Source organism: Penicillium hispanicum (assembly GCF_028827665.1).
Source record: "Penicillium hispanicum strain IBT 35686 chromosome Unknown utg000001l_segment0_segment0, whole genome shotgun sequence".
Lineage (NCBI taxonomy): Eukaryota > Fungi > Ascomycota > Eurotiomycetes > Eurotiales > Aspergillaceae > Penicillium > Penicillium hispanicum.
Genome location: NW_026623193.1, coordinates 656,998 through 672,102, shown reverse-complemented (window position 1 = coordinate 672,102; position 15,105 = coordinate 656,998). Strand labels below are relative to the sequence as shown.

Here is a 15,105-nt window from a genome sequence, read left to right as displayed (position 1 = left end):
TCCGAAGTCCAAACCCAAGAAGAAAAATGCACACTCTGCGCCAAGATCAATGGTGCATAAACCAGTGGTAGCACAGGTCTATAGCCCCATGCATATTATTGTGTTTCAAAACTTCAAAGGAGATATCAGCGGGTAGTCTCGTCAGCCAAGACTGCGGACTGCTCGGGCGTGCGCTCCGCAGTTCCAGAACCCGTACGGCGCTTCTTGAGAACGTTCTCGATGAACGCCTCGCCAGCCTTATAACTACTGCGAACCAAGGGACCGGAGGCACAGTACAAGAAACCCATGTCGAGGGCGCGCTGGCGCCAGGTCTCGAAGCGATCCGGAGTCACATATTCGTGAACAGCCATGTGCCGCTTCGTCGGGCGCATGTATTGACCGAAAGTCACGACATCCACATCCACGGCGCGGAGCTGGCGAAGGGTATCCCAGAGCTGCTCGTCGGTCTCGCCGAAACCGAGCATGAGGGAGGTCTTGGTGATCAGATCGGGCTTGGCAGCCTTGGCCGCCTCGAGGACGCGGATCGATTGCTGGAACGTAGCGCGGCGGTCACGCACGAAGGGCGTAAGGTCTTCGACGGTCTCCACATTATGCGCATAAACGTCCAGGCCAGACCGGGCGACTAGCTTGGCCATCTCCACATCACCCCGGTAGTCGCCCGTCAAGCACTCGACGAGGATATTCGGGGCCTTTTGCTTGATCTTGATGACGGTCTCGGCGAAATGGTGCGCTCCTCCGTCTGCCAGGTCGTCCCGGTCCACGGTCGTCAAAACCACGTATCCTAGTCCCCAACGCGAAATGGCCTCCGCAGTGTTCTCGGGCTCGTGCGGGTCCAGCGGCGCCGGGGCACGCGAGGTCTTGACACTGCAAAACCGGCAGCCACGGGTGCATGTATCACCCATGAGCATGATGGTGGCCGTCGCAGCAGACTTATCAGTGCCACCCCAGCAGTCGGAGATATTAGGGCAGCGTGCCTCCTCACAGACGGTGTGCAGATTCAATCCACGCAAGTCCTTCTTTAGACGCTGGTAGTTCTTCGAGTCTGGAATGGGTGTCTTCAGCCACTCGGGCAACCGAGTGATTTCCTTCTTGCGTCCGGCCGGTCCGGCAAGCGCCGTTTTGAGGGCATAGGCTTCGGAGGGGTCGAGCGGTGCATCATCCTTGCCGCCTGACACGAAGTCGGCGAATGATGGTCCTGCGTTGAGCTTGTCTCGGAAGGTCGTTGTTCGCCGCCGGGTGATCCCCGATGTGTTGGTAGTGGAGGGTTGTTCGGTGGTGGCATAGGTACGGTGGCCGAGGGGAGTGATAGTGGGGACCGCTGCAGAGACGGTCGCTCTCACGGAAGAGAGCTGTCGTAGACTTCGTGTCGGCGCTGCCATTGTGAAGGTGTGTGTAGAGGCTGAAGGGCACGCCACCCGCAGAGAAAGATAGCGCCAGCTCATTAGGCCCGCCAAGACCTCGGATTCGGCAGTATTATAATTCCGTCTACGCACGCGTTAGGCGTAGAAAATTACCACACCTATCGAGCTGCTTTGAACTCGATTTATCTGCTGGGAACCTTTTCCTACGCTTCTTTGTCGGGTAATCGCTATATCTTGCTAGTACTGTAAATAATTCGACGCCTAAATTATCTTGTCAATCGATTATATATACATCTCTCCCATATACTCCCCTCCTGCTTCCTTTTATATCTATTTTTTCGATCTAACCAACTCTGTCCTCTCTATCTATGAAGGGCTGTAGCTGAATTGATTCAATAGGACTAGGCCTATATGCTGTATTAATTTTAGGGAAAAGGAGTCTATCTGCGGTAGCTGAGGCCACAAGGGCGGCTGCGACAGACTATAAATCAATCATTCATTCATCCCGATCCTTGGACCCTTCTACGATCAATCCATCATGGTGAAAGAGTCATCACCACACAACCCTAACCATTCTCGATCGCAGAAATTACTGAAATTCCTTTGCTTTACCACTCTAAACATGGTTTTGAATAGTTTCCAACCAAAGGTAGACTGTTGGTTCATTCACTAGATACGCGCCCCGACACAAACTCGGCGCTCTGGTATACCATTGATCTGGAATGGGATAAAACTGCTAAAGGACTTTCTAATATAGAGAGCAACCTGTGTACAAAACACAGCAAAGAATTACAGGCAAAGAATCTCCATGTCTTTGTGCTTGTTCTCTTAATGCTCTGTCGTATCTACTCTCTTCAAGCATCCCTCGATTGCCGTGACAACCTTTTCGCCCAGAGCACTGTCCCAGGACAAAGCACTGCCCTTCTGAACTCTGTTGCTGTTCAAAAACTGGCCGTTGGTCTCCCAACCGGCGGCGGCAGCGTTCACAAGAGCACTGCCGCCCATGTCGGTTGGCCGAGCATGCGCAATAACGTTTAAGAAGTTACCGGCGGTGTGTACCTCGCGGTTGAGGCTACTGTGGCAGAGGCCGGGATTTGGCACATTGATGATGACCGGGTATTTCTCTTCAGGCTTGTCGATAGCATCGACACCGCTGCTAGGGCCAGAACGCTTCTGTCGATAGACCAGGTCACGCACCATAAGAAGTACGAGAAGCTTAGTCGTGGGGTATTGAACGCGAAAGCGGGAAGGCTTTTCCCTGCAGTTGGCAGTAATAGCTTCGAGCATCTTGGTTGCCGGCTCGTGCTGCTCTGGAAACTTGGCCATCAGATGTGTATCTGAGCCGACAATGCACAAGTGCGGAGGGCGAGGCTCGGGGTCTCCGGCAATTGGTCCAGCAGCTGCAGTTCGTTCGAGAAGAGGAAGAAGGCGCGACGCCATCAAGTAGGTCCCAAGAACATTGACGGTAAGAGTGTGCTCGAAGCCCTCTGACTCAGAGAACCGGAAAGTGTTTAGACCGGCATTGCAGATGAGGACATCAAGACGGTTCAACTCGCGGTTAGCCCGTTGAACAAATGCGGCGACAGAATCAAAGATGCTCAGGTCCACCTCCCACACAGCAATTCTTGGCTCCAATGAGGGCATTTCCGCCAGAATTTCCCGGCGAGCTTCCTCGCCGGCCGTCGTATTGCGCACTCCCAGGATGAGATGTGTACATCCAAGTCGGAGTATATGCCGAGCGGCCTCTTTGCCCAGCCCAGCGTTCGCACCGGTGATGATGACAGTTTTGTGCGCAAAGGAGGCCACCGGCTTTGGGATCGATTGGAAGTATTGTTCGTAGAATAGGCCTCGGGCAAATTCCATGACGCTCATACTGAAAGACACCCAGCGTCAGAAGCTGGAATAGACAAAGCGTCGAGATGCCGAAGTCCAGGCCAATAGATGAGGAACAAGATCTTGGATGGTACAAGACTCAAAGGGCCTTCTATTTATACACAGTCCTTTCCTCCTTGATGCGGACTTTTCATGTTATGTCCGAGAAAACAAAAATCCGCTTGCATTCTTTGGGTGTCAGATCATCTCGTTTGAGCTTCTCTGCTGGCTGCTAAGCTGTCGCCATCCTGTCTTGGAAGTGCTAGTCCGCTTTGGGGCATATTCGCGCCCGGAGTGTTGAACGAGAGCCTTATCACCGTGGAATCCGAAGGTGACGACAAGGGGATCCTTGTTGAGCGTCACTTGATAAAGGTTGATTCGATGATTTCGATCTAACCAGGCCAGACGCAATCTCCCAAAAGGTTGAGAAAGGAAGAGTTTCGGGATGGAATGGCAGTGGATACCTAGGTAGTGGACACGCGGTAGTGGGTGAGTAAGCAGACCAATCGAATACCTACCTAGGGAGGTTATATAGTCCACAAGTTGTTATCCCCGTGCTCCAAAGACCCCCAGCTGCAACCTCCTACAAGCGACGCCTAGCAACAACTCCATCAAAATATCAAACCCTGGAGACTAATAGGCACACACGGCCAGCTCTGTAGGCCCTATGATCACTCACCATGCGCTTCTCGGGGACCGGATGTCAGCCGTGCAGGCACGCTCGAAAGAAAGTGAGAAGGCCCCAGAGAAGGAATAGCACACTTGTTGTCGGCTTGCTCACCAAATGCAGTGCGACGAGGACAAACCAGTGTGCCGGCGATGCGCAAGAAATGGGAGGACATGCTATGGGCATCGACAGCCCTTTTCCGTCTTGCATGAGGAGAACATTTACGCCAGTCGACACCAGAAGCGTCCCCAAGGACCCCGTGTAAAAGGAAGCTCCGCGACCAGCCTCCTCAGCACTCCGCCGTCGCGGGATCTTATATCAGAGTCAGTCGCTTACTTCATTCACTGTCATTTGGATCCGACAACAAATACGCCGCTTCTTGTGGGGATTCCAGCAAAGATAATCTTATCGAACTGGAATTCAAGTCCAGTGCTGGAGCTTGCCGCGTCGTCAATTGCTTTACTGCTATTTTCGAGGACTAAGCTGTATCCCCCTGCCACAAGAGTAGCATTTGCTAGCTACCAGGAATCTCTGGCCACTCTACGAGCCACTCTCTCAGTCCCGGGCTGCATCCATATAGATGCCTGTTTGCTAGCAGTCTGTTTGTTGGCACGATACGAAGACGCAGTTTTCAGTTTTGACCAGAACAAAGGCATACCGTTAAAAGAAAGCATGCAGATCCAGAAGCATCACATTGGCGCTATCGCCTTACTGGAGTATTGGGTGAAATGTCTTGCGGGCACCAGTGCACCTACCGCAAGTATTACATATGCCAGGCGGGCATTGCGAAAAGCGGCACTTTTTGGACTGATTGACCTTCCTGACTGGTTGAGAGATGGAGCCTTGTTCGGTGAGGAGGGCTTTATGCGGGACTTGGATCGCATACTCATCCGAGCCATCGACGTCCGCAGCCAGCTCAAGCTATTTGCTGAAGGGCAGGCCGGATGGCAGCTGCGCGGTCCTGAGACCATGTCGACTCTGCGGGCGATCCAACGAGAAATACGCGCCATCGACATAGCGCTATCTGAATGCAAATCTCTAGACGCGGATACTTCGCGCTGCATACAGCATGCGTTGGCCGACCACCGTGTATATTCCAAGAAACATTTCTTTCATTCGCGCGTGTATAGTTTCTCGAATTATGCAGAAGCCGCGCGTTGCGCCCATTGCCACGGGTACCAAATACTGGTCAATCATCTGCACATCAGCACCCTCAGACTGCTAGAAACATTCTCGCCTTTCCAACCACGCCATCCTTTAGTCGAGTGTCAGCATATGATTGACTATTTGACTGAGGAGTTAATGCTGGTCATACCTTTCGGCCTCGACAGATTCAAAGTATCAGAGGATCCTGGCCTATTTGGCGACCAAATTATCATCAACTCAGACGATGATAGGAGACCTTATCTGGCTGAGCTGATGGCTATTCCTCTGCTTATTGCTTCAACATCTGACAGTGTCAGAATGGAGTATGCTGACTGGTTCAGATCCCAATTGGCAGATACAGGACGTCTCCTTGGCTACGGAGCCGTGGAATCAGCAACAAGTAGCTCTTGGCCAATACAGAAATATTGAACAAAGGGGCTTCAACCCGTCATCTTGGACGTCGTGATAAATATGCCAAGCACCGAAGCTATCATATGGGAGGGTTGGAAGTCTCAGAGATAGTGTTCTCCTTTTGCAAAAAGTCCCATGTAGCAAGTGCATGAATTTTTGTCACATGTAGAAACTCGTCCACCGACGCTGATTCGTTGGTCATGGCCACTAGAAAAACTTGACATCAATTTCGCGATCCACGCAACCAAGTTCATGGACAGGTCAACGGTACTTACTACTGAAAGGACTGCAGCCGTACACATATGCCGGCACGCCAGCGTAACGGTAATGCTTGCAGTCTGTAGCTCCCATAGAGGGGATTATGGCAGGACGCGAGTCTCCAACAAACTCTACATTCTGCATGAGATGTTCAACCATGGCATGGTCAATAGAAGAAAGGCTGCTTGGATTACTAGCAGCCTCTTGCTTCTTCAGCTCGATGATGGCTTCCGGATAATGTGGGATCACAGAGTCCACGACAGCCATTATTTGATCCGCTACCAGGCCAATAGGCAACCGAATATCGATTTCGAAGCTGCAATGTTCCGGAATCATGTTGACCTTGAGCCCACCTTTGATAGTACCAATATTGACCGTGGGCCTGGCAATAACGGTAGAAGTACCTGGTCCCATAGCCCGATCCACGGCAGCCAAAGTCTCGGGGTTCTTCATATGCCTCCCAATCTCAGGAGGGGGCGTTGGTTCGATTGATTCAACTGCTTCAACAACCTCGCCAAGGAAGCTAGTTGCAGTCCGGATTGCGCCTTTGCTATGGAGCTTGTCAGCCTCTTATACATAGCTACCGTTGAGTCGTCTTACCTCAGGTTCAAATAAGCTCCCAAAGCCCCCTTCGTAGTGACAGATCCCGATAATCTCAACGTTCCTTTTTCAGAAAATCGGATGGTATGGCCAGATGGCTCGGCGCTGAGCATAACATCTCCACCCCATCGGTCCCTGTCCTGTTTGATAAGGAAATGCGTACCATATCGGCCACCCGTCTCCTCATCAGCCACCGCGCAAAGAGCAACACTTCCACGGAGAGACTCTCTCCGGCCATGGAGGGCTGCATAGGCAATCACCAAGGACGCCGTTCCTGACTTCATATCAACGACACCTCTCCCATGGATGCGACCGTCCTCGATATCGCCAGACCATGGATCACGAGCCCAACCATCTGTATTTTCTGGCACAGGAAACACATCGATGTGGCCATTCAGAACCACCCGTGGACCAGAGCCTGCCCCTCCTTGAAATTCGCTCACGACATTGTGAAGGCCTGGTTGAGCTTCAACGATCTCGCTAGCGATTCCGCGATCGGATAAATACTCCCTCAAGACTTTGGCAGCTTCCACTGTACTTCCTGGTGGATTGGGAGATGCTGCTTGTACGAACGACTGCAGTAGTCGGATTTGGCTCTCCTTGTCAGTCTCTAGGGCTTCCAGAAGCAATGATTTGGCAGGCATTGTCGGTGAATGGGTTTAAAATTGAAACGGGGGGGCGAGTTTGCCGTTGATCGAATATTCAGGGAATGAAGACTGGGAGAAACATTTGTTGTTGGCTTGTAATTTGAAAGTTTACAGCCGGGGATACCATTTTATATAGATATGACCTATTCAGCAAGGATTGTGCATCGCACACGCTGATCGGGCACCCAAGGGTAGATTTGGCAGAGCGGGCACCTACCTGGGTTAGTCTGGGGATTGAGATGACGTATTCGTACCCATTGTACATCTTAACTAGTTAACTAAATAGTTAGTTATAGTTATCCTACACCGAAAGATAACCGGGCTGAATGCTGCGGGAAACAGGTCTTACGTGATTGAGGAGAATATGAATAGCAATTATGATTATACTCGACTATGCTACTGGCACACTGGTTGTACACGAGACATTTAGGAACAGAAAATTGGAAAGAGCGAATCGCAATGCAAGGGTATGAAGATTAAAATAGCAGACATATGAGCGGTACAGAGATCGAATCAAGCGAGCCAAGGGAATAATTGCTGGAGTCGAATGAATGGATGATTGTTGAAGAGTGGAAAAAGGGAAGATTCAAGGACAGGGGTTGACAATAGGAAAATGTTGAATATCGAGAGAGAACGAGTTAATTCGCGGTGGTTTCAAGAACTTGCGCGAGGACCTCGACAGCGGATTTCAAGGTCTCGTCGGCTCGGCCGCAGATGGCAAAGAGCAAGTTGTCGACGATTCGCTCGACTTCCCGGCGAAGCTCAGAGCTTCGAGAGCCGAGCACTCGGCCTTTGATTCGGCCAGGGGACCCGGCTGGGAGCTGGATTCCGAGGGTGCTGTATGCTTTAGTGGGAACTGCGTCGACCCCATATATGTCGTTCCGTGCGGACAACGAAGGCTTATGACGATGGATGGTGGATAGCGAGAGGAGGTAGTTCCGAGCGATTAGAGCTGCGCAGAGGCAATCCAGGAGATTCTCTGCGACTTGAGGGAAGATGGTTCGGAAGGGGCGTAGAAGAGCCTTTTCGTCACTCTGCCGAAGAAACACAATGACAGGGGACGTGAGACGGAGCATATGGCGCGGAAAGTCCTTGACGGAGTGGTCGAGCTCGTCCAAGGTCCATTCGTGGTCATCATGTGTCCATTCATGATCCCAGGATCGCTGATTCTCGGGACCACCTCTGTGGGGCGAATGCGACTCCCGCGCTGGAGAGGGTTGTTTGGGTGATGATGCTTTTGGGCTGACACTACCCGATCGAATTTCTGGCTGGGGTGATGTATCGCGCTCTCCCTGCGCGGATACAGGCCTCTCGCAGACCACGGTAGACGTCACACTATCCGAGGTCAACGAACCTGGATCTGTATACGCATCATCATCTTTGCTGTCAGTGTAGCCGTCTATGGAATACCCAGATTCTCGGGTACCATAGCCACTGTCAGACATATTCAGTGGCGTATCTGGGCTGAATGCGGAGACTTCCTCCTGTCTTTGATCGGGTGTCATGGGGAGAGGATGAGGTGACAATGACGGTGGAGGTGGCATATACGGCGAAGATTGTCTCGCAATATCGACTAGTTTCGGTTTGCTGGCGACGGCGAGTCTCTGCGAGGGGTCAGCATATCATGGACAGGTGTCGATCTGGTGTAATTCAAACTGACCACCGGCTCATCCAAGGCTCTCGCCCCAGGACTGATATCAAATTTTGGCATTGGGGGATCTTTTTCGACAATCTGACATTTCCTCCGGCGGTTAAACTGGCTGGGGTTGTCGTCTTTATCATCCAACGGATCAAGTGGCACGCCTTGCAACCATGTCTCACAATACGCCAGGTTACTGGGTATCCAACTGGCCTCACTTGAGACAGTTGCTGTCCTTGGCCGTTGCGGTTTCGGGGAGCTACCTGGGACATGGCCCTTCCCACTGCGTACAGACGGTGACGCAGTAGATGATGGTTGTTTTTCTGGTGGTGTGGCTGTCAACTTGGACTCCTCTGATTCGTACTGTCGCACGAGATTGGAGTGTGCTTCATGGACGTTTGTCACATCGGTGCGTCGGTGTTCTTGAGGCTTTTCCTTCCAGTCTGGTGGGCGGTAGGCGTGGTAATGCATGTCTTCTACTTCCACGTTCTTTGACATCTCTGGTATGTAGTCAGGCTCTGCTTGTGAGATAGTGTTCCCTCCTTCTTTTGATTTTTCTTGAACCTCGAAGTATGATGATTCTGGACCTGTGCTCGCAGGCCGTGATTCCGACATGGGGGGACTGGGAAGAAGACCAAACGCTGCCATGCCCGCCGAAGTTAGATTCTGGTCTGAACGCCACGTTCGCAACGTGTGCCCGCCCGATGGCTTTGATTCTCTTGTCGGTTTGGAAGGAAACGTGGATGTACCGTCGCATGATGCCGGCGATGATGGCAACATTAATTGGAAAGGTTCCTTCATTCTGCGCACCGAGCGGAACGGTGAGATGCAGACCGGCCCTCGTTCTGCGGGTCTCCGTGGTAGTGATGTCGAATAGTCATGGCTCTCTAGCCGGGGTGCTGCGGGGGACGGTACAAATGATAGCGAGGTCGGAAATTGCCTGCTCCTTCGTCGGGGTTGATATGTAGGAGACCAGCGGCGCGGCGATGGGATAGGCTCGCCAATTGGAATCGCATCGTGGCTCAGTGAGGATGAATTGGAGCCCTGGTTCCTGACATGAGTTTGGATCCGAGCTGGAAAGCATGCATTGTTAGGCATTTTGGAAGCACCGCAGTCCATGGTGGACATGGGGCGTCCTTTTGGTGAAGCAACCCTTGGCCCAGGTTGAGGTAGAAAAAAAAAGCAAGCCGGGGTTGCACAAGAGTCACCCAGATGAGAACGAGATGCAGCAACAACAGAAATGATCGGTTAACACAAGCGAAACGACGCCCGGCGCAGGGGCTCCAAAAGACCTTATACACCCAGACTGGCGCTAGTTGGGTAGTTGAAGGTGGATATGGTCACCAGGGTGCAAGTTACACATCCCTTGACAGGCACCACGACCCTACCATGAAGAAACTCGAGTATGTTCGACGGAGTTCGCCCCTTCAGGGTTTGAGAATCCCCTCCGGCACGAAACGAGCTCAACTCACACCAGGCACGGGCCATCATAATAATAGTTGAGAATGAGCTTGCGCCGTCCTTGCATTCCCGAGAAAGGTGAGATCTAGCAGGCGGTGGGTGATGATTGGCCCTAGATCTTCCATCAGTGGTCCTGCAGGATGCCGTCAACGTGGATGGGTCCTCGTCGCCCAACATCGTCATAGTTCGACGGGCGAGTGGATCACCAGAATGAGACAAATGGGATGGGGGAGAAGGGGAGAGCGAATCACGTCCCTTGGGAAGGGCAACAGGATCGGCCACAGGGTGCATCCCAGCGGGTCTTCATTGGATGCAGTGTCTCGTTGCAACGGCAATGGGGGAAATGGGGAGGGTTGCCCCTTCTTGTGGTGGCATCCCTTGCGTCGGAGTCCCTCATTCCTGGCTGCTGTCTGAAACTGGAATATAAGATGCTTTGCCACGGCTTGGATTCTTGCTTTTGCGGCGATTTGAAATTCAGAGAATGATGTCAAATGCTCACTCCATTGTCCATCGTACGGTAGTGCTCGCTTCCATGGTGATGCATCTGGTGGCCATCGTTGCCGGAAGCGATTCATCGCGTCGCGTCTCATACTGGCGGCCCGGAGGATTGACAGGTCCAACTGGCAGCCCCGCATCATCCACCGAACACGGCACACATCGACGATAGACAACTCGGTCCATCGCTACGATGGGATTCGGCATGATTAGAGTAGATGCACGAACAGCGTGTTCGATGGAGTGTGTTGGGTAGAGTTTGGGACTGGTCATCTCCCCGTGGACGATGGCGCGCATTTCCCGGTTGTCGGAATCGCACTGCGCGAACCGTGCAACCTCACCTTGATCAGTCGAGCCCAACTAGTTATCCATAAACTAGATATAAAGAAGGTGCGCTTGTATCGCTGTGATTTGCGTCTATACATAGTCAATTGTACACGTATCAACCCGCATTGGATGACGGACAGGCAGAGTGGTTACCTAGGTACAGGATTTCCCAAGATTTTTTGTGGTGCATCCTAGAGACTACCGAAACATAGCCAGTTTGTGATAAAAGTGCGTCGCAAAGAGTCTGGGTAATTGATTCCTCTTACTCAAGCTATATCCATATGAAGTACTTCCTCACTGATCCCGGACAGTCTCATAGAACCGTTACCCAAAGTGTGCTCTGGAATGAATCTGGAGAAGATGAGAAATCCAGTCTACGAAGAGGGACCTGCGTGAAAACCAACACATCCAAATTTCATGCTGTGGACATTAGAGTACTTATTTAATATTGCACAGCGAGAAAGAACAGGAAATCCTTAGGAATTGGCGGCTCCACTGCGGAAGTTGCCGAGGGTCAGCTGACCACAAGGATCCGACTTGATCGCATCGAAAAAAAAAAGAGCGGCTGGGAAGAATGGGACTCTTCTTGGTCTCTCCATATTTCATGCAAGCGCCCCATTCCCCATGCTTTCCGAATCCTTCGTCGCGTCGACGCTGTCATCCGCAAAAACTCCGACCGCCACGCTGAGGGATGTCGGGATTTGCGTGCATGAATTCCAGCCGGCGCCGCAACTGCGATCCACCTTCAAGAAGAGCTCAACGACGTCGAGTTGCTTGGCCGTGAGCCCGTCGCATATCTTTGCTGCTCAAGCAGAGAAAGCTGTCATCCATGTCTACAGTCGGGAAAAGGGGAATCAGGAGGCCCTCGTGCCTTTTCCCGAACGTATTCGAAGCATTGCTGTCGCCGGCGCCAAGTACGGCGATGTGCTGGTGTTGGGTACCGAAGGAGGCCGATTGATTCTATGGGAGGTATGACTTGTCCATTGCATTTCACTGTTTGATGTGTCACGGCCTGATCTGACTTGCGTGTCCGTCGTTTCAGACCTGTACAGGCCGTCAAGTGGCTACCACCGCCTCCCATCTGCAGCCAGTCACTTCCCTCGTCGTCGATCCCACCTCCAACTTCATTCTCTCCGGCTCCTCAGATGCCAGCGTACACGTCTGGTCTCTCCACGGTATTCTCTCTTTCTCCAAACCCGCTCTCGGCCGTGACAGTCAACCACCAAACTCCCCCATCCGCACCTTCTCCAACCACCGCGCCACGATCACATCTCTCGCTATTGGACACAGCAATGGCCGGCACAATATCGCCGTGTCTACTGCAAAAGACAACACAGCCATTGTGTGGGACTACCACACCGGACGCGTTCTGCGGACGTATCTCCTGCCGTTCTCCGCGACTTGTCTGACATTGGATCCGGTTGATCGAGCTTGCTACGTTGGATATGAAGATGGAAGCGTACAGTCGATCGATTTCTACCGTGGAAATTCCTTCCAACACCCACTCCATGACCCCTCGTTACAGTCCACCCCCGGACAGGTATCTGCGGAAGATCGATGGCTCCCTCCCTCTGCCGACTCGGGGGCTGCTAAAGCTTTGTCACTCTCATACGACGGCACAACCCTCCTTTCGGCACATGAAAGTGGCAAGGTACTTTCATGGAACGTTGCGCGCCGAAAGTTCGCAACTTCGGTCGCTGACTACACACACCCTGTTACGAACCTCGTCATGTTGCCGCCCAATGGCCTGTCAAATCCTCAGGATATGAAAAGGACAACGTATACAATTGTGAAGCCCCGCCATGACAATGCATTTTCCGACCCTTCTCATGCCCCCGGTGCCGTACCAGCGGCGTATGCGTTCCATACGCACCTGATCGCACCCGCGCGAACCCGAAATCACCAGCCAAGTCAATTCGCCCAGGCATTGAATCATGCGTCGTTCCCAGACTCAATGATTGAAGATGGTCTTGCCGAGCTAGCTGCCCTACGTCAATCGGGTGGAGCTGACGTCTCCCGCGCAACATCCGCGGCTCCGGTCCTTACAGACACCCTTTCCGACCCCGCAGCGTCTGGCGCGCATGTTGCTGAACTAGAGGCAGAGGTCGCTATGCTGAAAAAGAAGGCCGCCATCAACGACAACGCAAGACATGCCACTGCCGCCGAGGTCGTGGAACTACGCTCGGGCCTTGCTCAGCTGCAGGATTACATCAATGAGTTGCATGAGAGGCAGGAGGTTGCTCAACGGGACAAGGTACTGCGGCAAGCAAGGAAGGAGAAACGTGAGGCCAAAAGACGCGAAGCATGGCTTACTGCCGAGAAGAAAGGGCGGAATGGCGATGCGGTCATGAAGAAGATGGAGATTGATGACGGCATTTTGACTAGCGACACAGATGACCAGAGCGACGAGTGATTTCTGCTCCATGGCATTTTCGGGGTTTCGGCAACTAAAATTGGGTAGAGGCGTCCCGGTTGTCTTTTCGGTGATAGATTCTGATGCCTGGAAGACTTGGGTGTATATCATGAATGCCAATCAAAAGAATATATTTGCTGTCACTGCTCTGAAATCATTCTTCTCAACTCCAATCCCGTCACCAATTCACATACTCAATCTCCACGTCATTCAGCGGAATCCCAGCTTCTCATGCAACTCCTCAACCAACACCGCGCTCATGCCGCGAGACTCAATCAAAGACCATGCACAGTCTCCCACGCAGGTCCTTCCGCTGGTAATGATCATACATCTCATTTATCTGTTCCACCCCGTAAGTCTTCTCGATATGCGTCTTGCACCCATTCTTCGCGTGCAAATCAATCATATCCTGACTCTGCTCCGGCGTACAGATCAAGCGCCCCTTGACAGTTTGCTCCTTGAAACTCAACGCAAAAGGATCAACCTCCAGACTCGTATTCGACGGCAATCCGACATCCACCAGCGTGCCGCCCTTGCGCAAGAACTGCTGCGAGAACTTGATCAGGCCCCGAGCCTCTGCGTTGATAACGACTCGGTCAACGCCCGGGTTGGTGTCGTAGAAGGAAGACTGCAGCCCCTGGATGACCTGCTTCTCGGCCTCGGGCGAGTCGATGACGAAGGTCTTGTCTGGCCGCAGGTGTGACGGAACAGCCAGGGCCGTCTCGATACCTTCCTGTCGGTTGTCGATGGCAATCACTTTGCTCCCCATCGCTTTGGCATACTGGACCCCCAGATGACCCAGTCCGCCGATGCCGACGATCGCCAGCCACTCGCCGCGCTGCACACCAGAAGCCAGCAGGGCGCCATACACCGTCGCGCCGGCGCAGAAGAGCGGAGCAGCCTCTGCCCACGGGATCGACTCGGGGATCTTCGCGACAACCCGGGCATCAGCTTTCATGTACTGCGCGAAGCCGCCGTTGATGGTCAGCCCGAGCATTCCGACCAGCTTCTCGCAGAGCTGTTGGCCTTGTTTCTTGCAGGCGTCGCATTCCCCGCAAAACGCGTAAGTATTGATGGAGCCCACGCGGTCGCCGACGTGGATGTTGGAGTGAGCCGCATTGGATCCAGCCTTGACGACCGTCCCTGCTGGCTCGTGCGAGCCGACTAGCCCAGGCTTTGCGCCGGATGAGGCGTAGACGCCTTGCATGACTTGGAGGTCAGTGTGGCAGTATCCCGCTGCTGCGATTTTGACGAGGATGTCGTTGGGTCCCAGGTCGTTGGGCACGTCGATGTCGCGGACTTCATAACCTTTGTTGAAGTCCTTTACGACGGCCGCTCGCATGCTTTGGGGGATTCGACCGGGCATTTTGCAGTGATTTCGGTCAAAAGATGGAGTTGATTAGATCCTCGGTCGCGCTACTTCTGGAATGCATGTTATATTGGTATCTACCACTACCAAGCAGTGTGGAACATAAGCTTGTACATGATTGCATCAGAACGTCATCCAGGTAGTGCTTTGTAACTATTTCTTGTTATGCTTGCATCGACTATGTCAAGAGGCATGGATAATTATCCAAACCACGCCGCCGACTAAAATGTATGAATACATACCTACCCAGCAGATTGTTCCTCGTAGATGACGTAGTTATTCGGTAAGACCCGAGATATATTTTCGACATGCGTGGATGCTTGATAATGTGAGAAAAGTTGCCGGTAGCTGACTCAAATGTAACATTCCCATAGATTCCATTAACAGTTTGTTGATTTTTATGTACTTTTTTTTGCGTGGCTTTTTAAGCTGCACTCTG

The 15,105-nt window shown here is 52.5% G+C and overlaps 7 protein-coding genes across 7 annotated transcripts; 2 read left to right on the top strand and 5 right to left on the bottom strand.

The window, feature by feature from the left end:
• Positions 1-125: 125 nt before the first annotated feature.
• Positions 126-1,379, bottom strand: N7459_000257 (lipoate synthase; the record flags this gene model as incomplete). The annotated part of the gene is made up of 1 exon (XM_056939442.1): positions 126-1,379. The coding sequence occupies one exon, from the start codon at positions 1,377-1,379 to the stop codon at positions 126-128; it is 1,254 nt and encodes a 417-aa protein (XP_056803722.1).
• Positions 1,380-2,189: 810 nt separating this feature from the next.
• N7459_000256 (uncharacterized protein) lies at positions 2,190-3,233 on the bottom strand (the record flags this gene model as incomplete). The annotated part of the gene is made up of 1 exon (XM_056939441.1): positions 2,190-3,233. The coding sequence occupies one exon, from the start codon at positions 3,231-3,233 to the stop codon at positions 2,190-2,192; it is 1,044 nt and encodes a 347-aa protein (XP_056803721.1).
• A 784-nt stretch (positions 3,234-4,017) lies between these two features.
• On the top strand, positions 4,018-5,475 carry N7459_000255 (Zn(II)2Cys6 transcription factor domain-containing protein; the record flags this gene model as incomplete). Its single annotated transcript, XM_056939440.1, has 1 exon — positions 4,018-5,475. The coding sequence occupies one exon, from the start codon at positions 4,018-4,020 to the stop codon at positions 5,473-5,475; it is 1,458 nt and encodes a 485-aa protein (XP_056803720.1).
• A 61-nt stretch (positions 5,476-5,536) lies between these two features.
• N7459_000254 (uncharacterized protein) lies at positions 5,537-6,959 on the bottom strand (the record flags this gene model as incomplete). Its single annotated transcript, XM_056939439.1, has 3 exons — positions 5,537-5,664; positions 5,733-6,265; positions 6,316-6,959. The coding sequence occupies 3 exons, from the start codon at positions 6,957-6,959 to the stop codon at positions 5,537-5,539; spliced, it is 1,305 nt and encodes a 434-aa protein (XP_056803719.1).
• A 641-nt stretch (positions 6,960-7,600) lies between these two features.
• On the bottom strand, positions 7,601-9,720 carry N7459_000253 (uncharacterized protein; the record flags this gene model as incomplete). Its single annotated transcript, XM_056939438.1, has 2 exons — positions 7,601-8,566; positions 8,623-9,720. 2 exons carry the CDS (start codon positions 9,718-9,720, stop codon positions 7,601-7,603), a joined length of 2,064 nt encoding a protein of 687 aa, XP_056803718.1.
• A 1,788-nt stretch (positions 9,721-11,508) lies between these two features.
• On the top strand, positions 11,509-13,297 carry N7459_000252 (putative ribosomal assembly complex component Ipi3; the record flags this gene model as incomplete). The annotated part of the gene is made up of 2 exons (XM_056939437.1): positions 11,509-11,853; positions 11,927-13,297. 2 exons carry the CDS (start codon positions 11,509-11,511, stop codon positions 13,295-13,297), a joined length of 1,716 nt encoding a protein of 571 aa, XP_056803717.1.
• Positions 13,298-13,568: 271 nt separating this feature from the next.
• On the bottom strand, positions 13,569-14,663 carry N7459_000251 (zinc-dependent alcohol dehydrogenase; the record flags this gene model as incomplete). The annotated part of the gene is made up of 1 exon (XM_056939436.1): positions 13,569-14,663. The coding sequence occupies one exon, from the start codon at positions 14,661-14,663 to the stop codon at positions 13,569-13,571; it is 1,095 nt and encodes a 364-aa protein (XP_056803716.1).
• Between the last annotated feature and the right edge of the window lie 442 nt (positions 14,664-15,105).